Source organism: Rhinatrema bivittatum, chromosome 8, assembly GCF_901001135.1.
Source record: "Rhinatrema bivittatum chromosome 8, aRhiBiv1.1, whole genome shotgun sequence".
NCBI lineage: Eukaryota > Metazoa > Chordata > Amphibia > Gymnophiona > Rhinatrematidae > Rhinatrema > Rhinatrema bivittatum.
The window spans coordinates 153,905,592-153,930,958 of NC_042622.1; the positions used below are offsets into that span (position 1 = coordinate 153,905,592).

General features: G+C 43.1%; 1 protein-coding gene across 1 annotated transcript in view; it reads right to left on the bottom strand.

The window, feature by feature from the left end:
* Positions 1-331: 331 nt before the first annotated feature.
* LOC115096884 (cofilin-2-like) overlaps positions 332-25,367 on the bottom strand; it is a 43,853-nt gene continuing 18,817 nt past the window's right edge. The window contains exons 2-4 of the mRNA XM_029612106.1: positions 13,549-13,856; positions 1,668-1,744; positions 332-1,155 (exon numbers count right to left, since the gene is read on the bottom strand). Coding sequence (XP_029467966.1) covers positions 1,046-1,155; positions 1,668-1,744; positions 13,549-13,856 — 495 coding nt within the window. The 3' untranslated portion in view covers positions 332-1,045. The remainder of the gene's footprint in view (positions 1,156-1,667; positions 1,745-13,548; positions 13,857-25,367) is intronic.

The following is a 25,367-nucleotide window of genomic DNA, read 5'->3' on the forward strand; positions in this document are numbered from 1 at the left end:
TCCATATTAGTAACTCCACTGAAAGGAGGGGTAAACTTTCCATCCCATCTTTTACAGACTCAATATTCCATTTATATACAATACTACATACAAACACAAGTCACTAGTCCGAGCAATTAGATCTGTCATCCTCAAATTTTATCAAGACAGGGCTGAAGAGAAATTTGGTCGCATTTAAAAGATGTGCAGGAGATTAAAACATAAGCAACTCTGTGTCCCAAATTATTCAAACATTAACTGGTTGACACAAACAAGTAAACCCATAATGATCATCCTGAGATCGTGCATTACACTTCTACTTCAGTAGAAAATGGAGAAAAAAAAAATGTTCTAAATCTGATTTGAAAGCAAGCTGGGGTTTTGTTTTTTTTAAACACTTGTTGGTCTTGCTTTAACACTTCTTGGTCTTTAACTGTAGGTAAAACAATTTGGTCTGTTTAAAAAGTGGAATTAAGAGCAAGCTAAAGAAATTTTCCATATCTTTGGCTACTGGATGGTAAGTGGTCTGAATAGGAGGAAACTTGACTTGCACAACCAATTTTTGCTCTTTTAATCAAACTGACAAGAATTTATGCCGTCAGCTACTTTTAAACTGAGGCAATAGCACTCCAATAGCAGATCCTTCCACATCAAGTTTTGCTTCTGAGAACAATCTGAAATATCCTGGGCCAAATACACAGAACAAGGGAGGACAAGCTTACAGATGGCATATACACTGTTCCACTCAACCCAAGGCCTGGCAGATAACTTGCAAGAAGTTTAACAAAAATCCACATGTACGAGTCAGATTTGGCAAACAATTTAAACGCTCACTGTTGGAGGTTTAAATTGTACTGTGGATTTAAACAAAAAAAAAAAAATGGTAGATATTACACAGTTGGTTCAAAAGAGAAAAGTTGGGGAATGTGGAAAGTGCAGAACATAAAGTCATTTTGAAATCTGAACACGATTAGGAATCCCACCCATCCTTCCCCACCACAAAGGGAAAATAAAGGTAGCCTGGGGACTTTCTAATGGAGCCTCCACATTTCAAGTGGCAGTGTCTTCAACATGGTTTGCCTTCCAGCATGATCACGTTGCCACCCAGCTTATCAGCCAGTGACCCACGATCTTGGATGTCCTCCATGTTGTTCACCTGCCACTCATGCTTGATACCTGCAGGCAGAGGAGGGTAAGATTAGGACAGTTTTTAGATCAAACCTGTTCTGGGTACTCTCCAGCCAGTTGAGTTTTCAGGAGATCCACAAATAAGATGCACGAAATAAAAATGTATATGTATCATGTTTCTAATAAATGTATTCTGGATATCCTGAAAACCTGACTGGTTGTGGGTCCCTCAGACTTGGGGAAGTCCTGACTTTATATTTAAATTTGTAACAGTAGATATTCTGGCCAACACTTTAATATACATAATGAAAGCTAAACAATTCCAAATATATACACTTAGTGAGTAGTGCAAATTGCAATAAGGGAAGCAGCTTGGTACAGGAACTAGGTCAGCACCAAAACCTATTTTTAAAGTGTTTTCTTTGGTGGAAATGTGATATCTGATGAGCAAGTGCTGATTTTTTTTCATGGCAAGTACTTAATCCCATCTCCACTCCCTGTCTAACAGGGCCAGCTCCAAAAACATATGGAAAAGAAAGTCTAATAGATGGAAGGTTTACCTGGACATTTCTTTTTAAGGGCATCTTTTGAGCTGGCATAAATCATTTTGCTCTTTAGCGGTGCACAATCTGGAGCCCTGCAAAGGGAAAAAAAAAATAATGAAAGGCCTAGTATGTTAAAGAGTTATGAAAAAAAAACCAACCCCACCCCCCCCCCCCCCAACAATGGCAGCACCAGATTTTTCTAACACATCCACACCCCCATTTCTTAGCCCTTCCTAGTTTGTCCCAATATAGGACAGACTTCCTCAAACATCAACACTCTTCAGGGCTTGGCTTTCAGTGTTTCCAGGTCAACTGGACTCAAGCATCATTAGCCTTTGGTTCAACTATCTGCAGAATTTTCTTTTTTTCCCCTGCAATTTAATATCAAACAGGAAAACACAGATCATTCCATAGCATATTCATCAAAACCCAACCCACACCCCCCATCTCTGGGGAATTTTTTCTGCCTGTTTGGACCCTTTACCACCACCAGCTGTTTGCTATTAAAAAATAAATAAATAGTTCCCAGCCTTGGATCCAAATGAGCAGGAGGAAGAACCCTTCTCTTATAAAGCTAGAAGTACTTGAACTCAGTCTATTTAATGTACCTATCCTTTGGTACATCTTATCTGCTATGCTCAATGTGTTTATCCTTTGGGATATCTTGCCCTGTTCTTATGTTTGACATGACAGTTCTCAGATTGTTAATTGTTGTTTTCTCTTCAATGTCTTCAATTAGTTTTATGTAACATGTTATAATCTGTAAACCGGAGTGAAGGCTACTCTGCTCTACCTCGGTATATAAAAAAATGCTAAATAAATAAATACTACAGTAAGCTTGTTCAAGCTTCCTTACACAGAAGCACATGCTAGAGCTGCCAAGAAATGTAAGACACTCCAGTGTGTTCTCCTAGTACTACTGCAAAGGAGAAGTTACTACTTACCTGAAATTCTTTCCTCTATGGATGGCAGGCCAAACCCACCAGTGGGTTATGCAATCCTACCAGGAGATGGAGACCGTAAAAAGATGACTTACTGATGTCACTGACATATAGCCTTGCCCCGACAGCCTGCTAGTATCTCGAGAAAAGCCAAAACTAGACAAACTGATTAGACTTGAATATGACTTAAGTTAAACCACTCATACTTCCAACCAAATGGAAAAACCCTGAGCTCAGCAAAAAAGATTATCGATCTTAGAGGCTGGTTAACTCACTTACCAGTCCTTCAAAATGACCAGAAACTCTTCATCTACATTATAAAGGAAAAAGCAGGCAGCCTAGGACAAGTTATTGGATTGGCCTGCTTTCCTTAGAAGAAAGGAAATTCAAGCAAGTAGAAATTTCTCCTCTCTGCACTCAGAGGAAGGGGGAAGTTGCTCCACCAGTGGGATATAAAAGCTTCCACTGAAGAGTAGGAGGGCACCCGCTGTCCCGTCAATGCTATATGTGCAGAAGCTGTGTCCTCCTAAGCTTTAACTTCCCAAGAATTGCTTGGGAAAAGCTTGTAAGGATGTCACATCGCTGCTCAGCAAATCTCAGATGGGAGACAACCAAAGTCCCAAGAAACCTCCGGAGCTCTAGTGGAAAGCGCCCTGACCTATTTAGGCAAAAGGACATCTGTATGCACATAGGCAGCCATGACCACCTCTTTCACCCGATGGGCAACAGCTGCCTGCATCATAGTTCTCGTTTACCTCCAATCATGGAGCACAAATGCCTAAGACTTCCTAAAAGTGAGTAATCTTCAGATATCACACCAGATGCCATTTGACATATGCCTACAACCACCATGCACATTTCTATCCCCGTCTAGCATGGGCAGGGAAAGATTCAAATGAAATTCTGAAAATCTTTTTTTTTTTGCCGAAAGTGGTGGTACAGTCCTAAGTCGCACCACCCCTGGAGTAATTCGTAGAAGATGGTTCATGCCAAGAGGGCTTGCAGCTTGGAGACAATATGGCAACCACCCTGGAGGGTCTCCATGTGGGAGGACCCTTTCATCTGACTGGGGTCTAGCCCTGCTAGGGCAGATCAACCCGATGGCACTGGTCCCAGCTGGCAACCTGTGTGACTCCTTGAGCTTCGGAGACCAGAGACTTTTAAATAGATTTCTACCTTACCTAGGCACTTCCCAGTCTCATTCTGGCGGTCTCTGGCTGCGGGGGTGGGGGGGGTGGGGTGTGAAGATACCTTCACCACCACCGCCTCACCCGATATCAGGGGCTAGGTCCCTGCCAAGGGTCGGCTGCTGGACTGAGGCTTACCTCTGAGGGATTGTGGAAATCACCTCAGGAATTCTCAACTGGGGGAGGGACCTGATGGGTGTCACCGCAGGATAGCACGGCTTGTCTGTAGAGATAAGATTTGTTTTGTTTTCTTTGCTAAAATACTCTTAACTCTGTGCTATTGTGCATAGAGTCCCAAACTGCTATGGAGATGGAACATACTGAAGAGCTGCACTTCCTGCAGGGGTATATGTACTAGGGCTGACGTCAGATTGAAATCTGATCAGTCTCCAACTGCTATAAGGAGTACACTATACCCATTGGTCCTGAGTCCATCTGCTACATGCTAGGAAATGGTTATTTACTCTTGGATAATAGGACTAGGGGCACACCATGAAGTTAAGTGTGCTACATGCTAAAACTGTAGAAAGTTTTTTCACAGTGCACAATTAGACTCTGGAATTTGTTGCCAGGGGATGTGGTTAATGCAGTTAGGGTAGCTGGGTTTAAAAAAGGTTTGGATAAGTTCTTGTAGGAGAAGAAGTCCATTACCTGCTATTAATCAAGCCGACTTAGAAAATAGCCACTGCTATTACTAGTATCAGAAGCATGGGATAGACCTAGTTTTTGGGAACTTGAAGCCTGGATTGGCCACTGTTGGAAACAGGATGCTGGGTTTGATAGACCCTTGGTCTGACCCAGTATGGTATGTTCTTATGCCCTGCTCCATATAGAATCACACTTGATACTCTAGTGTCTGAGACTGCTGTAAACTGCTCTTGGCCAAGATCACCCAGCCTAGCTCCTAAAGCAACACCACCTTGTGAGATGCCAAGTGATTCTCTTCTGCACTTTAGGCCTGAATCAGTCATCCAGAAAAACGGATGGACCAGGATGCCATCCTTGCACAGATATGGTACTACCACTACCATGACCTTTGAGAAGGACTGGGGCACAGTAGCCAGTCTGAAGGCCAGGGCCTAAAATGGATAAGAATGTCCCAGAATGGCAGCGCATAGGAACCACAGATTCCTGGTAAATGAGAATATGTAAATAGGCCAAGAGACGTGAGAAGTTTCCCGGTTTGTAATGCCTCATTTTCTTGCAATCTGGTATCAGGAATTACAACCATCAAATCTAAAAAACTCCTAAATGTAATTTCCAGTGTCACATCTATAAAGAGTTGCATGGAGAGACTCAGAACTTTTACAGCATAGCCATCTTTTACAATCTTCAGGAACCAGTATCAATCTGGGCCCACCTTTGATAAAAGAGAGACAGATAACTGCCTATCTCCTAATCCAGGTGATGAGCCCACACACCTTCATAGCAAAAGACAGATGATCTGGCCTTGAAGCCCACATCCTTACAAGGTTTTAGGCTGAAAGGACAGATCTTACAAAGGGACAAGTCTTAAGTAGTTGCCCTTTATAAAAGAGAAACAGATGGGAAACCCTGGAGCGGCCTTTTGCACCGAAAGGATGCACCACCTTCTTGTCCTCTGGACATAGAGGAATCTTGGATTCGTCCCAGCTATTTGGGTGTAAGTTGAAGATAGCAAATAGAGAATCCTTAAAGGGTAATTATTGTGAGAAAGGACTTTGAAATAGTGTCTGCCAACCAATTTTGTAGCCAGAACTGGCACCTAGCTGCTATCATGGAAGCCACCCCTCTAGCAGCCTACTACACCAAGTCACAGCCCACACGTGGCTCCCAATCCATTACCAATCTGCCACTGGACCCTGCGCCTTGTGTCTGAGGGGAATGCAAACCAGCCCAAGCAAATAGGCAGTAAAAAGAAGCAAATTTGCAACACCTCTATGGCCCCTAAGGCCTGTTTAATGATAGTTTCCTCTAAGCATATTTTAGCACTGCTTCTTCCACTGGAATAGTGGTTTGCTTGGTAACAGTGCATATCAAGGTATCCACCTTTGAGAAACATAACTGTTCCTTTGCCTCTAGGTCCAAACCCAAAGTGTGCCCCCCCCTTTCAAAAATTTGCCTCCAGGGAATTCCACTAAAGGTCAATTAAACCTTGAATTGAACCCAGGAGGGGAAAGTAAGAAATAGAAGAGAAATAAGACACTTCACATAAAGTGACAGCTATGGGATCTTTCTTTTGTAAGCCTGCAGCATCACTCCCATCCACACAGAGCATCTTTAGGGTCTGAATCAACCAACTTGGCAACTTATCTTTGTGAAAAACAACTGGAGAAGAATCCAATGTGGCTCCAGATCAGGTGGAATGTCTCCTTCCAGAGAAAAGAAAACTAAGACCCCATCGGAATAATCTGATTCATCATGATCCACAACCCCCTGATCTCCAGGGATAGCCTCCCTGTGATGTTTACATGTGGCAGCATTTGCCAGCAGGGGATAACGAGAGGCCCGAGCAACCGACTGCTTCTCCTCCACCAGATGCCCCTGCCGAAGTTCTGCAGGCCCTGTAAAAATTTTATCTAGGGAAACAAAAAAAAAAAAGTTGGATCCATAGGTCCAAACCTGGTACACTATCCTTTTCTCAGGGATGCCTCTGCCACCAGGGAGAAGGGGGGAGACTAACTTCTGTGTCATCTCCCATGCCACCCCCCTCCAGAGTCACCACAGGCTAAAGGGAAGTCCCAACATTGGCAAGATCTGTGGTAACCAAATAGCCTGAGCATCTAAACAGTGCTGACAAGAGGCATAGAAATATGGCTAGACTGCCTTATATGGAAAGTCTCAAACAGCAAGGCACTCAGACCTTTCATCCCCAGTGCCATTGTTTTCCTTAACTCTGCTCCAGGTCACCCAAGTGCACTCCAAGGGTGCCTGGGTGTACCTGCACAAATACGTGCTCAAAACCAGACCACAGTTTTATGTGCACAAGCACCCATATGTGCTTTTAAGCATGCAGAAGTAGGCCGCAGCAGTTTATCATTTAGCTTACTAAACCTCAGAAAACTGAGTTGCTTACCCGTAACAGGTGTTCTGAGGATAGCAGAATGTTAGTTCTCACATGGGTTACAACAGATTAAGCCTTGATGTGGAAAACTTGTCAAAGTTCCTACAACTTTGACTAGGCACACTGAGCATGCACAGCAATCTTATTCTATGCATTCACATGGGGTCCCTCTCCAGTCGTTACATAATTACAATTTAAACAAAAAAAAAAAAAGAACCCAACTCCATAGAGTGGTGAGCAGGTTTTGTAAGGACTAACATCCTGCTGTCCTCAGAAAACATCTGTAACAGTAAGCAACTCTTTTCTCAGAGGACAAGAGAATGGTAGACCTCATACATGGGGGAGCAGCCTGTACCTAAAGATTCACCCAACACAAAAGGGGACCAAGAGACACCTAACCAGGTGTCAGGCACAACAGTGCTGTTGGTAACGGAGGGGAAGAGACAGCCTGAACCCAAACAATGGGCCCTAGGCAGAGAGAGTTGGGTTCTACACTTCAAGCAAGTTCCAAAGGGCAGACTGGCCAAACCTACCATTTTACCAGTCAACCCTATCCTGACAATAAAGGGATGTGACTATGGAGAAAACTCCATGCCACAGCCTTGTAGATCTCCAGGGGAACTGCTTGCAAATGGGTCACCAATGCTGCCATAATGAGCCTTAACATGAAACCCCCCCCCCCCAAGATGCAATCCTGCCTGGGAATAACGGGAGATGCAATCTGCTAGCATGTTTGGCTACGACAACACCCAACCTACTCCTATCAAAAGAAATAAGATAGGTGTACGGTCTATGGGCTACCAACTGCTCCAGTTAGAAGGCTAAGGCTTGCTTGCAGTCCAAACTGGTTAGTGCTCATTTGCCTTTGTGCAAATGGGGCCTGGGAAAGAATTTTGTCAAGACAACTTGACTGGTTAAGATGGAAGTCCATCACCACCTTAGTGACTTATCCACCTTACACTAAGCTTTATCATGATAGGAACTTAGACCACCCTAAGGCATGGAGCTCACTGAACCAGCACACTGAGGTGACCACCACCAAGAATATGACCTTCTAGGTCAGGTACTGCAGGTCATAGGTGCACAGCATCTCAAAAGGAACTTTCATCAGCTGAGCTAACACCACATGAGGCCTTAGGGGAGGCTTCAATTGAAGCAGGCCCCATTATGAATCATACAGCTATATGCTGTACAGAGATGGGCATACCATCTAGGGACTTCTGCTCACACCATAAAGAAAACCATGCCAGTTCATAGGACTTTCTAGAAGCAGCCACCAGGCCCAGAGACATCCTCAGAGATCAAGCGGTTACAGGATTAACCTCTCAAAATCCAGGCTGTGAACAGGGCCTAGAGGTTGAGATGCTGCAGCCTGCCTTGATCTTGTGTGATGAGAACATAAGAAATTGTCATCAAGCCCAGCATCCTGTTTCCAACAGAGGCCAAACCAGGCCACAAGAACCTGGCAAGTACCCAAAACACCACAATCTCATGCTACCAATGCCAGTAATAGCAGAGGCCATTCCCTAAGTCAACTTGATTAATAGTTAATGGACTTCTCTGCCAAGAACTTATCCAACCCTTTTTTGAACCCAGCTATGCCAACTACATTCTCTGGCAAATTCCAGAGCTTAACTGTGCACGAAGTGAAAAAAATTCTGATTAGTTTTAAATGTGGAAGTCTCCAGATTGATCTCTGGATGACAATTCCTATAGAAGTGGAAACCAGACCTGTCTCAGCCAATAAGGGGCTATGAGGTTCATAGTCCTATTGTTCTCATGAAGCTTCAAGAGACTGTCACTAAGGGCAAAATTCGGTGCATAGGCATACAGAAGACCCTTGCCCAAGTGACAGGCAAGGGCATCAGAGACTGGTTTGCTATCTAACCTGTACAGGGGGCTGAATCTAAGCACCTTCCTGTTGCAAGGGGATGTTAACAGACAGCCAGGCTCCCCTAGAGGTGGAATATCCAGTTTCCTACCCCCTGGTCTAAGGACCACTTTCTCCATCCTGGCCAGGTACATGGACCATGACCAACCCTGGGACTGCTTCCTGACAGGCGGTATGATCCTGTGCCTTCCTGCTTGACAACCTACCACATGGCTACCCAGTTGTCTGTTTGGATCAGGACAACTTTATTGAACAGCCAATAGTGCATAACCAATCACCTGAAGTTCCAGGAAGTTTGACAAGAGTGTTCCTTAGTGGACTAGAGACCCTGGGTGCCAAGCCCAGGGTCAGCAAGCCTTCATTGGGAGGATCCACTACCTGAGCTTGTGCCTCACTTGGGCAGTCTAGGATGAAAGGACTACAACCTACCAAAAGGCCGAGTCCTCTGAACGTTTGCCCCTCTGTAAGGGCAAAACCACTTGGAACCCCTGCGATAACCCCTCATACCAAAGGAGCACAGCAACTGCTTGTTTTCTTCTGGGAACAAAGGAACCGGAGATTTGCCCCACTTATTGGCCAGCTTCTCCAACTTGCTCCTAAATGAGTGAGCCTTTAAAAACGGCAATTTTGTAAGATTAGCTTTGAAGGTTGTATCTGCCAACCAATTTCTAAGCCATAACTAATGTCTGGCTGCTATTACCAAAGCTACTCTGGCTGAAGTGCAGAAATAAAATCACAGCCTGCATCTGCTAAAAAAGGCAGCAGATTCCATAATTGCCCTGGAATTCACCCCAGAGTCAACCTCCTGAGAGATAAGCAGACAAGAGCGAGCCACCAGGACAGGAAGCTATCTGCAAGGTCATTGCCACAGCTTAAAAAATGTTTGCTTAAGAATGGCCTCAAGCCTAATCATGTACATGCTTCAAGGCCGCTCCTCCCTCCACGGGGATAGTTGTCCGTTCAGGAATTAGACAAGCACATTTTACTTTCAGAAAAAGATGCTCACTGCTGGATCCAAGGGGTTTGGGCCTTCCAAGGTCCAACTCCCTTAGAGGTTTGCCTCCAGGGCATCTCACTCAAGATCAATCAATTCTTGAATGGCCTACATAACAGGGAAAAAAAAAAAGAGCAAGAGGCTTTATGCAAAGAGACCAAAATGGGATTTTTCTTTGGCTCAGACATGGAATCAGCCCCAGGAACTCCCAGCATCTTCAATGTCTGGGAAATTAGGGCTGGCAGTTCATGAGAGAACCACAACATAGTCCTATATGGTTCCAGTCCAGGAGGGATTTCCCCATTCTCCAAGGAATCCGGATCTGCCTCATCAGTACCATCTGGATTTGTGTCTGAAACACCTGCCACATGAGGTGTACTTTGGATTGGATAGAGGAGCCAGGGACTGCCTGAATAAAGGCTTGTAACCCTTAAAAAAAAAAAGTTTCTACCCAAGAAAAAGGCAGAAGATCCCATGCCAAACCCAGGAGGTGCTTGTGTGGTGCCCACTGAACTGCCATCCCCTACTGAGGAACCAGTCAAGGGAGTTCCAAGTTCAGGCATCCCTCCTGAAATATTCTCAACCAGGCCATTATCAGGCTGGGAGGACACAGCCTTAGTGAAAAATCGGATAATAGTTTTCCCTGAGCTTCTAAGCAGCACTGGCACAAATTAGAGGGCACTTCAGGTTTAAGATACCCAAATGTGACAGGCAGCACAGAGGGAAAGATGCTTAGGTCTTAGCCACCGGCCCCATTAAGCTGTCAGTACGCGTAACAGGCGACTGAAAATGTGTGTCAAGTTTACATGTGCATACAATGATAAGCTATAGGTAAGAATTTGCACACTTTCTGCATGTTTAGCTGCCCTCTACAGGATAGTCAGTGCATCCGAATTGTGCACCCAGTGTTTGTGCACAAAGATGCTGCTGAGCCCTACCACATGGCACACCAAGAGAAGCCTAAAATGGGGCCTAGCCCACCTGGTCTGCTCAGTTTCCCTAACTGAATGGGAATGAATGTCAGGACAGCACACTGAGCTAAGGAGGAGACCAGGTGAAGTCTTATACTAACCCCTTCACTCTGACTTTTTTCCGTAAAGAACACAAACTTACCTGAGCTCAGCCTTCCTGGCCAAGTACAGAGACTATCTCTGTCTGCAGGGGGAGAGGGCATATACTGTCACTGGAGTGCTTGGCTTCCTGCACCTGCTGCTTAAACAGTTAAGTCCATGCCAGCCTTAACCAGCTACCGGATCAAGGTACTTGTCTGAGGGACCACGGAAATCTTGGGAATTCTCAACTGGGGGAGGGACCATTTGGTATCATTGCAGGAGCATGGGGCTTTCTTTCAATTTCTCTTTTTAAAATCTGAAGCAATCCCCAGTAGGGAGATGCATGTCCATATCTGCTGGAGACAGAATACTATTACCCAAATAAGGAGAACCTTATATCATATAACATGTATCATTTAAAATACACATTTATTTAAGAAAGACACAACTTAATATAAACCCACATATACAGTCATACATTTAAAATATCACAAACGTGAAGTCATATAGGCAGGAATTATTCATAAACAAGATGTAAACATAAACAATATAACATTCAAATGAATCATATATTGTATTAAAGTGCTTCTAAGTGCAAGTTCTCGTAGCTTTCAGTTTCACAGCTCTCCTCCGTTAAATTCTCATGGCTTTGAGCTTCACAATTCTCCTTCATTAATCACAGCTCTCCTCCGTTAAATTCTCATGGCTTTGAACTTCACAGTTCTCCTTCATTAATCACTGCCATAATGAAATTCACTCGAATACCACCCATCACTACTCCCAACGAAGATCTCCGTTTCACCTGACAAGCAGGCTTCCTCAGGGGAAACGTCTAATATCGCATGCGAGTCCAACCAAGGGACACACAAAATTGTATATCCAAGTCACGAATTTTTTCAAAAATCTTTAATTCACTTGAACTTCATCAAAGCTTCATATCCATTCTTCAATATGGTCACAACACTTCAAAAAGTGGAAGTGACATCATCACTTCCTTTCTGCAAGGATCTCCATTCTGCAAGGATCTCCATCCTTGCAGAAAGGAAGTGATGATGTCACTTCCACTTTTTGAAGTGTTGTGACCATATTGAAGAATGGATATGAAGCTTTGATGAAGTTCAAGTGAATTAAAGATTTTTGAAAAAATTCGTGACTTGGATATACAATTTTGTGTGTCCCTTGGTTGGACTCGCATGCGATATTAGACGTTTCCCCTGAGGAAGCCTGCTTGTCAGGTGAAACGGAGATCTTCGTCGGGAGTAGTGATGGGTGGTATTCGAGTGAATTTCATTATGGCAGTGATTAATGAAGGAGAACTGTGAAGTTCAAAGCCATGAGAATTTAACGGAGGAGAGCTGTGATTAATGAAGGAGAATTGTGAAGCTCAAAGCCATGAGAATTTAACGGAGGAGAGCTGTGAAACTGAAAGCTACGAGAACTTGCACTTAGAAGCACTTTAATACAATATATGATTCATTTGAATGTTATATTGTTTATGTTTACATCTTGTTTATGAATAATTCCTGCCTATATGACTTCACGTTTGTGATATTTTAAATGTATGACTGTATATGTGGGTTTATATTAAGTTGTGTCTTTCTTAAATAAATGTGTATTTTAAATGATACATGTTATATGATATAAGGTTCTCCTTATTTGGGTAATTGTGTACATTGGGGAACCAATATTTGATTATTTTCCCTCAGTTATTGTATACCTTGGTGGAGACAGAATACTGGCAGGCTGTCAGTTTGCTCCATTTCCTGGCAGAGGTGCATAACCCATTGTTATAAGTGTCTACATGCTAGAAAAACGAACAGTTAACATCCATCTCTCCACAGCAGGTCAGGGTTCAACCTCTGCAAAGTAGTGTTAACTTTAGGTATTCCCTTATGCTACTTGGGCACACATTTCATGCCTAGACTAACAAACTGAAGATACTGCTCATAGTAGATTTTCAAGCTTGAAATGCTAAACTATTCCTTTTTGGTCAAGCCATTATCCCATTCTATCCATGTGCAACCTGCATGGGAGTAACCTGCACAGAGTAAGAGTTACAAATCTAAAAAGCCTCTGAGCATACTGGATGAGTCATGTGGGTCTTTCTGCCATCATTTGTGTTTACAGTAGGTCTATTTGTAAAGGAATTTCTGAACCCAAAAGTATATTTAAACAGCAACTTCCTCAGGTATGAAACCACAATGTGTCCTATACTGGTACATTTTGGTAAAGTCAAAACAGCCCACCTTTCCCAGAAAAAGCCCCCCCACAAGGAGATTCAGCACAACTATCTGCCACCATTAACTTATGTTTGATCCCATGCAGCAAAATCAAATACAGGTCAGACAGCTTTTACTGAAGTGGGGCTGTGTTTATTCACAGAATATCTGCAGATTATATAAAGCAAAATAGCAAGGCAGGATAGGCCTTTTTTAATACTATTTAAAATGCAAAGATTTTTGGCTATGGCTGGAAGACCACTATCTCTGACCTCACCAACAAGTAAAGTTTAGTCACTCTGAACATCCTACTTTGAAGGTCACACCTTTACTTCCCCACCAGTTCCACCATGGAGTCTTTGAACCAATGATAAATAACCCAAGTTTAAGTCAAAAAGTGCCCATTTCGTGTGCTATCCCAATAAAGGGGTCACATATGATGCCAGGGTTCTCGTTCAATATATGGGTTCCAGCTCATACTTGCTCAATTTATGGAACATCAGCCTTCCCAAATTACTATAAAGAAACACTCCTCCTCCCCCCCCCCCCCAAAAAAAAGCCACACATACCAGAAGAGAAAAACTAGGTCTTCCTTTCTCGTTTCTGTGGTGGCATAGTTAGCATCATAAAGGGCATAGCGACAATCATTTTTGGGCAGCAGCTTAATGAAGTCTTGGTAGGGATCATCCACTGTCTTGCCAATGTCTCCCACTAGGATCTCCTTGCCCTCCTCCACGATAATCTTCTTATTATCACTACTCAGGCAAAATAGCACAGCTTTCTTCCGCTTGCAGATCTCTTCTTGGCTGGATGCCTTTCGCACTTTCATTTGATTGAAGAGAGCAATGACTTCATCTGCAACAGTTACACCCGAGGCCTACAGAGAGAAAGTATAAAGTCCTTTGTTAGATGTGTGCGCAAAATGCAGTTGGGTATAAAGGGCAGTTGTCACAATTCCAGCCATGTGATTTTTTTTTTAAACACTAGAGTTTGAAGAAGTGGGCTGCAACATTAGAACTTGCTCAAGTTTGACAGACTCAGAAGGAGGGGGGGGGTGCTAAGCCCCATTTCTGCTAGCCTCCTGCTCTGTATAAGGTGCAGTTTCTATACAGTAGCTTCCCTACTGTTACATTTAGCAAGTTCTTGATAACCCATTTTCAAGGTAATAAGGCCTGTGGACAGCTACCATTGACCCCCTAGGGCAGCCCCCAGTTTGTTTTTACACTTAGAGAAATTATTTGACAGGCCCAGCTTGCCTAAGATTTTTGTCCTGTGGTGGCAGCTCTGCAGCAACAGCAAGTAAACAAAGTGTAGGTTCCCCCCGAATTCTGGATGCAGAGGCTGCTTCTGTAAGGAATTAGGAGGTATTTGGGGAAAAAAAATGGAGACCAGATGGAGAATAGAATGGTGGCATATGAGAGCCATATTTGGCACACACCAGTTAGTATTGTTGGCCTGAGGCCCTGGTGGAAAAAAAGTGTCAGCACTCCTCCAGCCCCGGCTTTAAAATGAATGAAAACCACTGCTATAGCCTGCAGCACAATCAGCTTCTGTTGCTGAAGCTTGAAATATTTATGAAATCCAGGACTTTAACAGTTACCAGGGCCTCTTCCTGCATGTTCCTAGTGTCACTTAGTTGCCACTGAATACCCTGTATTGGGATGGCATTGCTATGAACAGAATACTTGAAAGTTTGGAGATTTTACAGCCTGGGGCTAATTAAAACTGTTGGTGAGTAATACTGGTTTAAGTACTAGATAACTGGAATACTATAGTACAGCACTAATAAATGTCAGACTTGACAGCAAGATCAAAAGGAAGAGGTAGCCTGGGATACAGCATATTGCTATGCTACTGCCGTAAACCTGTGTATTCAGAAGCATACGCAGAAAAGTTAGTAAGTTTGTGGCTTCTATTCATTCCTTCTTTAGTGAGCTGATAAATGAATTCAGTCAGCAGTCTGGGATTCAGCCCACCCACCCTTGGCGATTTATGAATAAGATTTGCTTACCTGTAACAGTAGCATGTCAGTCTTCCCACATGGAGGGCATCTGATGGAGCCTGGCACAAAAACTGGCAAAGTTTTTAGAACTTTGTCTGAGCATGCTCAGCATACATTAAGCCAAACATCCACATGGGGTCCCCTCAGTGTTATAAAATAGAATTAATGAAAAATGTAAATAAAACCCATCTCCATGGGGTGACGGGTGGGCTACAGGTTACCCACCCACCCCCCCAAAAAAAAGTGAGCCAACAAAAAAAAAAAAAAAAAGAAGGACACCAACACAAGTACCAATGGCCACAACAAATTTTGTTGTAACGAGGGAGCAGCCTGAACAGAAAGAACGGGGTACTAGGTAGTAACAGAGTTGGGTTCTATGCTTCAAAGTTCGGAAGGAAAGACTGGCCAAATCACGTCAGTCAGTCCGTCCTATCCAAAATGCAGAAAAACCTGGCTAAGATGAAAATAAGATGTGTCACACTGGGTCAGACCAGGTGGTCCATCAAGCCCAGTATCCTGTCTCCAACAGCAACCAATCCAAGTCACAAGTGCCTGCCAAGTACCCAAACATTTAAATAGATCCCATGCTACTAATGCCAGCAACAGTGACTATTCCCTATTTAGTTTGTCTTCTCCAGGAACTTATCCAAACCTTTTTTAAACCCACCTACACTAGCTATCTTAACCACATCCTCTGGCAACAAATTCCACAGATTAATTGTGCATTCAGTGAAAAAGAATTCAGATTTGTTATAAACATGCTACTTGCCAACTTCAAGGAGTGCCTCCTAATACTATTATCTGTAAGAGTAAACAGATTTACATTTACCGGTTCAACTCCTTTCATGATTTTCTGGACCTTTTATATATCTCTTCTCAGCTGTGTTCTCCAAGCTGAACAGTCCTAACCTCTAGCATTTTTTCATAGTGCAGCTATTCCATGCCAATTATCTTGGTTATCCTTCTGTACTTTTTCCAGTGCAATTTTTTTTTTTTTTAGATGCAGTGACCAGAATTGCACACAGTATTCAAGGTGCAGTCTAGCCATACAGAGGCATGACGGTCCTGTTTTGCTATTCCTTTCCTAATAATTCCAAACATGGTTTGCTTTTTTGACCATCACAGCACACTGAGCTGACAATTCAATGTAATCAACTATGATGCCCAGATTTTTTCCTGTGTTAATTCCTAAAATGGAACCTAATCATGTAGCTACAACATTCGTTATGTTTCCCTACATGCATCACCTCGGAGTGTCCACATTATACTCCATGTGCCATATGGAAACCCAGTCTCGCAAGGTCCTCCTGCAATGTATCACAACACACTTACAATTTAACTACTTTGAATAATTATGTCCTCTGCAAATTTGACCACTACACTAGTTGTGTTTATAAATTATCCCAAAGAGCTATATTAGAGAGCACCGGTCTGAGTACAGATCTGGGCTATGCCACTATTTTTACCTTTTTCCACTCTGAAAACAGACCATTTAATCCTACATCTATCCCATGATTTTAATTTTCTTAAAAGCCTCTCATAAAGGGACTGTCAGACACCTTCTGAAAATCCAAATACACAGTATCTACCAGTTCACCTTTATCCACATGCCTCTCAAATCTGCTACATTTTGAAGGGGTGATTAAGCAAGACTTCCCTTGGGTACATCTATGCTGGCTGTGTCCCATTAGATATTTATAGGTTGTGATTTTTTTTTTTTTTTTTTATAATAGAGTTTGCAATTTTTCCCAGCACTGAAGTCAGGCTCAGCCGCCTATAGTTTCTGATCACCTCTGGAGCATTTTTTTTTTATATATCTGGGTTACATTGGCAACCTTCCAGTCTTCAGCTACAGAGATTTTAATGACCAGTTACAAACTGCTTTTAATAGGTCTGAAGTTTTATTTTTAGTTTTCAGATGTATACTATCCAGTGCAGGTGATTTGCTACTCTTCAGTTTGTCAATCTGGTGTACTACAGCTTCCAGGTTTACACTGACTTGGGTCAGTTCATCTGAATCACCCTTGAAAACTGGTCTCCAACATCCTCCTCAGTAAATCACAGAAGCAAAGAATTTAAAATGTAGTCTTTCCACAATGGCCTTATCTTCCTTAAGCAACCCTTTAATCCCTCAATCATCTAATGGTGCAACTAATTCTAACAGGATATATGTAGTTTTATTATGAGTTTTGCCTCTATGGCCAACTTCTCTTCAAAAACTAATTTAGCCTGTTTTATCAATGTTTTGCATTCGACTCACAACTGCTTATCCTTTTCCTATTTTCTTCAGGACAGATCCATCTTCAAAGTTTAAGGAAGACCTTCTGGCTAAGACAGCCTTTCACCTCACCTTTTAATCGTGCTGGCAGTAGTTTAGTCTTCCTTCCACCTTGCTTAATGTGTGGAATGGACTGCACTTCTAAAAAAAAAAAATCCTAAATGTCTGTGTGTGTTGCACACCTTTGAGGCTGTATCTTTCAGTATTTTTTCTAGCTATTTTTCTCATTTTATCAAAGTTTCCCTTTTGAAAGTTTAGTGCTAGGGGTGTGGATTTACTTACTGTCCCCTTCCAGGCATTAATTCAAAATTTGATCATGTTATGATTACTATTGCTAAGCGGCCCCACCACCATTACACCTCTGACAAAATCCTGCATTAAGCTAAGAATTAGATCTAAAATACTTCCCTCTCTCGTATGTTCCTGAATCAGTTGCTCCACAAAATTATTTATTCCATCCAGGAACTCTAGCACATCCTGATATTACCCCAATATTGACTAGGTAAGTGTAATTGAGGTCTCCCATTAGTAGTGCAGTAGTAATTTGGTTAGCTCCTCTAATTTTTGTATATTGTCATCAGCCTCATTTTGGCCAGGTGGTCGGAGTATACTTTATTGCTATACTCTTCCAACACACAAGGGATGTCTACCCATAGAGATTCAAATTTTGCCTTCAGTCTTGTAGGATCCTTATCTGTCTGGGATGGCATAAAGTCCAACAAAAGTGCTCCTCCCTATCATTGCAATATAATTTGTATGGTATGATGCTATCCTATTGGTTATCCTCCTTCCAACATGTCGCTGAGATGCCAATTAAGTCTATGTTATCATACACGGCTGTACACTAACTCACCCATCTTAGACTTCTGGCATACAGACATTTCAAAGTGTGTTTTTGATTTGTATTAACCTGTTTTTGACAAGGATAATCTGAAATTTTAGTTTAGGTGTTCTTACAGGCACATGGACTACTTTTGCTTTTATTGGAACTTCTCTGTTGGGATGCCCTAACTCCTGCTTCATTGGTATCTTTTGAAGATACCCAAGACTGCTTTCCCCTTTGTTCTAGTTTAAAGCTGTTTTCCTTTTTAAAGGTTAGTGCCAGAAGCCTGGTTCCACCCTGGTTAAGGTGGTGCCCCATCCCTTTGGAAGGGGGAGGGGGAAGAAAACCCCTCCCCCTTTCCCCAAAAGATTCCCTAGTCCCTTACAAAACAATCCTTCTTTCATTGTCTCATCTATGCACTGGGTTTCCAAAGCTCTGCCTACTTCAGAAAATGCTACTCTGGAGGTCCTGGATTTCAGCTTTGTACCCAAGATTAAGTTTGGCTATTGCTCAGAAGGGAAGGGTTAGGTTGGCCATCAGTTCGTGATTTCAATTATGAATGTAATGCTGAGTGGCTTCCAGACACCCCCCCTTCCATATACTACAACAGCCAATTCCTCCCCAGCACTGTCTAAAATCCTATCTGTGATACACAAGGTCTGCCACCTTCACACCAGACAGCCCTAAGTTCATAATTGAAATCAACTATGACAGCAGACCTAACCCTTCCCTCCTGAGCAATAGCCCTGGGCGATGCATTGTCCTCACAGACAGTCACCTGGAGCAAAGGACCTTGCTATAGTATTATTTCCTGCTGCACCTGGTTGATGCTCTCACCAGGAGACCTTCCTCCTCCAAAAACACCAGGGCTGCCAAGAGTAGCCAAGTACCAACTCCACTATGTCCCTGAAGGTCTCATCTATATATGTCTGCCTAAGCTACTCCAGATCTGTACTCTAGCCTCCAGAGATTTGACTCGTTCTGTCAAAGCCAGGAGCTCTTTGCACTGGGAGGACAAACCACCTCTCACTGGCAGGTTAAAACAAAAAAAAAACAAAAAAAAAAAAAAACCAGGACTGAGCACCATTGCACCTTGCCATGACATGAGGCTCCATGGGGGAAAAAAAAAAAAAAAAAAAAAAAAGACTAAGGGGATCCTGTGTGGATGCATGGTATAATGCATACCAACCATGCTCAGACAGTTCTGGAAACTGACAGAAGTTTTCCATCTCAATGTCTCCCATCCTGCCTGCCCTCTGAGAAGTTACTTACCTTATAATTTCCTTGAGTCCAGACAACCAGCATAGACATAGATCAACAGGCTCTAAGCATCCATACTGACAGAAGCCTACCAGTATTTCTGTAACTTTGTTGAGGAAAACTAATTTTAAAAAGTGCTAAAAACGTTGTAATAAGTGGACGTCTGGAAGAACAAGAAAGCAGAAAGATCTACCTATGCACTACGGGGGGGGGGGGGGGGAACGGACAAACAAGTTTGCTTACTGTAAATGTTGTTTCCGTAGATAGCAGGATGAATTAGCCATGCTGTCCTAGGATCTGTCAATCAGGTCCAGGAGGCGGAGCTTGATAAAGCAGAGGTTAGTTTTTTGTCCCTCTGCGGCTGTGCGTGGGTTCCCGCGCAGGAAGTACAGATTCTCCTCAATCTGTGATTAAGCAGTAAGGTTGAGTGACATTGGTGATTGCCAGGGAGGTGGGTGGGTCAGCATGGCTAATTCATCCTGCTATCTATGGAAACAATGTTTACGGTAAGCAAACTTGTTTTTCCCCGTGAATAGCAGGAATGAATTAGCCATGCTGTCCTGGGAGTCACAAGCTCCCTGTCACGTGCTAACTATTCTGTTCTTGACACGTGAACGAGATTGTGGCAATCACTTGGTGTGAGCTGTTGCGGATTGTAGGATTGTTTGACCTAACTGTGTATCCGCCGAAGCTTGCTGATCTAAGCAGTAATGTGCAGGGAAGTCCATGTTGCCGCCTTGCATATATCTATAGGCTGAATATTTCTAAGGTGTGCCCAGGAGGTGGACAGGGCACGAGCCTGATGTGCTTTAGGCTTTTGAAGTAGCGGTATGTTCTGTTTGGTATAGCAAAATTGGATGCATTGTACTATCCAGCTTGATATGGTCCGTTTTGTGACCGGTAGACCCGGTCTGTTAGGGTCAAAGGATAGAAATAGTTGTGATGGGCGTGATGAGGCCGACGTTCTATTTCTGTAATACGCTAGCGCCCTCTTACAATCCAGGGTATGTAACAATGCCTCGCGTTCATTGGCATGTGGCTTTGGAAAAAAGGTTGGTAGGTCAATTGTTTGATTAATATGAAACTGCGAAATGACCTTTGGTAGAAAGGAGGGATGCGTTCTCAGTACTACCTTTTGATGGAAGAACTGTAGGTACGGTTCATAGTGTACCAATGCTTGTAGTTCGCTGACACGCCTCGAAGTGACTGCGACGAGAAATACTACCTTCCAGGTTAGGTATTTTATATGTGCTGCTTCCATGGGTTCGAATGGGGAATGCATCAATTGTTCCAAGACTATACTGATGTTCCACGGAACTGCTGGTTTCTTGGAAGGTGGTCTAATGTGTAGTATGCCCTTGAGGAATCGAGCGAGAAGGGGATGAGCTGATATTGTTTCATTATTAAATGGCCTATGGTAGGCCGCAATAGCGCTCAAATGGACACGAATAGATGCTGTGGCTAAGCCCTGTTCGTAAAGGGTATGCAGGTAGTCCAGCAATTGTTGTGGCGTGCAATCCACAGGAGATGTGGTGTAACGTACACCAGGTGGTATATCTTTTCCATTTGTAACTGTAATTGAGTCTAGTGGAGGGTTTTCTGGACTCTAGAAGTATGAGTTGTGCTCTATGGGATACCTTTTGTTGCGTTAACCACCTGTCAGTCTCCAGGCTGTCAAGTGGAGGGAGGAGTGTAGCGGATGGAGCAGGGTCCCCATGATTCGTGAGCCGGATCGGTTCGTCTCTGGAAAGGCGAAGGAGGTAACTGTACCATGGTTGATGCGGCCAAGCAGGAGCGATGAGTATCATTTGCGCTCTGTCTGCTATGCATTTTTGAATAGTCCTGGTGATGAGGGGAATGGGTGGGAAGGCATAGAGGAAGCCTATGGACCACGGAATCAGAAAAGCATCTTGAGCTACTCAGTGTGCTTGGATGGATGGAACAAAACCTGGGAAGTTGAGTGTTGTGTTCCGTAGCAAAGAGGTCGATTGTCGGAGTTCCCCATTTGTTGAATATTTGTAGCGCTACCTCCGCGTTGAGGGTCCACTTGTGGGGATGAAAGATGTGACTTAATCTGTCCTCTCTTGTATTTGCTACGCCTCGCAGATAAGTCTCTTGCAGATGTATGCTCTGCTGATGTGCTAGATGGAAAATTTGTAATGTTTCCTTGCACAGGGTCCAGGAACCTGATCCCCCCCCTGCTTGTTGATGTAGAACATTGCTACTTGATTGTCTGTATATACCATAATTCTGCGACCACGCAAGAATGTCTGGAATGCTTGCAGAGCAAGGCGAATGACTCGAAGTTCCAGCAGGTTGATCTGTAAAGTTTGTTCTGCTAAAGACCACAGGCCCTGCGTTTCGTATACCTCTAGATGCGCTCCCCAGCCCTTTCGGGAAGCGTCTGTCGTTAGGACTGCGTTGTGAATGGGTAGACGAAATAGAGCCCCCTTCACTAGTGTTGACGGAAGGAGCCACCAAGAGATGTCTCTCTTCATTTCCTTGGTAAGGGTGATTGATTGCAAGAGAGGTTGCGAGTGCTGTTTCCACTGTCGTTTGAGTCCCCACTGTAACCTTCTCATGTGTAACTTGGTATTTGGGACTAGAAAATTGGCAGCTACCATGTGGCCAAGGACTACTAGCACCTGACGTGCCGATGTTACTTGCTTTGTCCGTAAACTCTGTAAGAGTTGACGTAACTGAAGTTGTCTGTCCTGCAGCAGAAAAGCCCTGGCTTGTATGGTATCTAGATATGCTCCTATAAATTGGAGTTGCTGCGTCGGTTGGAGTTGAGATTTCTGAAAATTGACTACCAGTCCTAATTGCTGTAAGCATTGTAGGATCCGCTGTAGATGGGATTTGAGCAGGTCCTTGGTTGGAGCCACTACCAATCGTCCAAGTAGGGGAAGATTGTCATTCCTTGTTTCCTGAGATGTGCCACCACCACTACCATGCACTTGGTGAACACTCTGTGTGCAGCTGACAACCCAAAGGGGAGTACTCTGTACTGGTAATGTCTGTGTTTGTAACGAAAACATAGGTAACACCAAGAAGAGGGGTGAATCGGAATGTGAGTATATGAATCCTTCAGGTCGATGGAACACATCCAATCGTTGGGTTGTAAGAGTGGTAGGATTGACTTCTGGGATACCATCTAGAATTTTTCCTTTACCAGAAATTTGTTGAGTTCCCTTAGGTCCAGGATGGGTCGCAGGCCCCCCGACCTTTTGGGAATCAGGAAATAGGGGGAATAAAATCCCTGATTGTGGTGGATCTTGGAGAGGAGCGCAATGGCCCCTGTTTGACAAAGATTGGTTATCTCCTGTTGGAGCTGTGGGTGAGTCCTCGTATTCTCTGAAGAGGCGAATTGGGTGCAGGCTTGGTTTTGTTTGGAAGTGTAAACAATACCCCTGGTTTACAATGTCTAGAACCCATTGATCTGATGTTATGTGTTCCCATATGTGTAGACAAGACCGGATCCTCCCTGGCAGTGGTAATGGTTGTGGCATTAGTTTCAAAAAGACTGAGCCGGCTTGGCGGTCACAGGTTGTTGGCTCTGCTGGCGCTGTGCCCGTGGTTTACCCCTACATGGAAGTTGAGATGGTTGATGAGGTGTTTGTCTTTGGTAGTTAGGATAGGTCTGAGGGAGATATCCTTGGTATGATCTGTAGGACCAACGTCCGTATCAGTTAAGAGAATATTTATCAGATTATGACATCTTACACCCAAATCAACACGGGTTTAGAAAGGGTTACTCAACTGAGACCCTTCTTCTTTCTACATTTGATACCTATATAAGAGGATTCGATTCCAATATAGACTGTTAGTGTTATTGGACATATCTGCAGCGTTCGATACGCTTGATCATAGAATTCTCTTATCCAGACTTCAAAGTATAGGGTTACAAGGTACAGTATTAAACTGGTTTGAGAGCTATTTTTCAGATTGTTGTTGGCAAGTTAATTTTAAAGGTAAATCACAATTGTACACCCAAAAAACAGGGGTGCCACAGGGGTCCTCTCTATCACCAGTGTTTAATATATCTTATTCCACTGTGCCAGATACTGTCAGCCTTGGACGTTCAATTTAGAATTTATGCCGATGACATACAACATCTTGGACCGAGACCATCTCATTATGTAATTTGTATGTAAAGACAATTGAACAATGGCTAAGCCACAGTAGGCTTAAACTTAATTAAAAAAACACAGTTACTTCTGTTAAGTGTGATTGAAAATCCCATCAACTGTCCACCTTAATCGGTCACACTAGGTACAGAGGTGATTGAGATAAAGAGTAGTTCGCAATTTGGGAATACAATTAGACTCCAACTTGTCCTTAACTCATCACATTTCTCATCTGATTAAGACTTCTTTTTTTAAGTTACAGACAAAAAGGCTAAAGCCTCTTCTATTTAAATCAGATTTTCAAATGGTCATTCAATCTATTATTTTCTCAGGTCTAGATTACTGTAATAGTCTTTTCTGGGTCTGATTCCACCTTAAGACCTTTGCAACAGATTCAGAATACTGCTGCTCGTTTATTAACAGGAGTACCTATGAGATTTCTCATCACCCCCATATTGTATGGGTTATATTGGCTACCCATCAAGTTTAGGGTGAAATACAAAATTGTCATTAATACATACTCTAATTCATGATCCGGATTCTACCTGGCTCTGCACTTCATTGCGGTTATATAAGCCTATTAGAAATCTTAGGTCTACCTCTAAATATCTTCTTGATGTACCTACTGTCAGACTGGCTAGACTAAATATAACTAGGGCGAGGGCATTTTCTGTGGCGGGTCCCATTCTTTGGAACTCAATTCCAAATACCTTGAGAGCTATTACGGATCACAAGGAATTTAAAAACCTACTTATTCACGATAGCTTATGCCGGAATTGAGGAAACAAATATCCTTCCTCAAAGTTCCTCATAATGTCAGTATCAGGTTATGATATGCACTTGGAGCCTAACAGCTTGCTTATCTCTAACCACATAATAAATTATGGCTTCTGGTTTCTTAACTTTTTTATATTTCCTGCTTTTTGTAATAATTTTTAGTTAGGTTTTGTAAATGAGTTAGGGATTATATTTACACGATGAATTTTCAAATCTTTTACTATAATAAAAATTAATAAAATAAACAGAAATTAAATAAAATATTTTTGCCTTGTTATAAATTGAACTTGTAAACAGTTTTGGTCGGATACTCTCCGTGAAAAATCGGTATATAAAAGTTTTTAAATAAATATGAAGACCTACGAGGGTACTGGTAAAAGCGCCTGGAGGATTGGTACGTCGGATGGGACTGCAACAACTGCACTGCTAATGCCTCGTCCTTCAGCTTACCCACCGTTTCCTGTAGCTTTGTACCAAATAGGTGGTCTCCCGTGCAAGGAAGATTGGCTAGCTTTTCATGGACGCCTTCTCTAATAGAGCTGGAGTGGAGCCATGCCGTCCTGCGTGCCGCTATCGCGGTCACTGAAGCCCTTGATGAAGTTTCCATGCCTTCGTATACTGAGCGGAGGAGATGCCTAGAGCATTCCTCCATATCGTGTAGTGTCTGAGGCATTTGTTCTCCCGTTGTGGATAGTAAGCCCTTTGTGGCTTGAATACACTCTTACATGTACTGCACCATGTAGAATTGGTGGTGCATAATACGTGTAGTCAGCATTGCGTTCTGATAGATTTTCCTACCATCTCATCGAGGTATTTATGATCCTTATTGGGAGGATAGGTGGCATGAAGTTTAGACTTTTTGAATCTTTGCATTGCGGATTCCACGATTACGGATTCATGTTGTAGTTGTGGAAGCGCATGTGGTGTTTCCCTTCTGATATGGAACTTGATATCAGATTTTCTCGAAACTGCTTGTACCGACTGGGGAGTCTCCCAAGCTTAAGGAGAAGTCGATGTAGGAGATCATGGGGCGGAAGCGTGGTAGGTTCTCCTGGCACGTCAAATATTTTCAACAAGCCCAGGGTCTCCGCTCTAGGGTCAGGTTCCTTTTGAATTTGCAA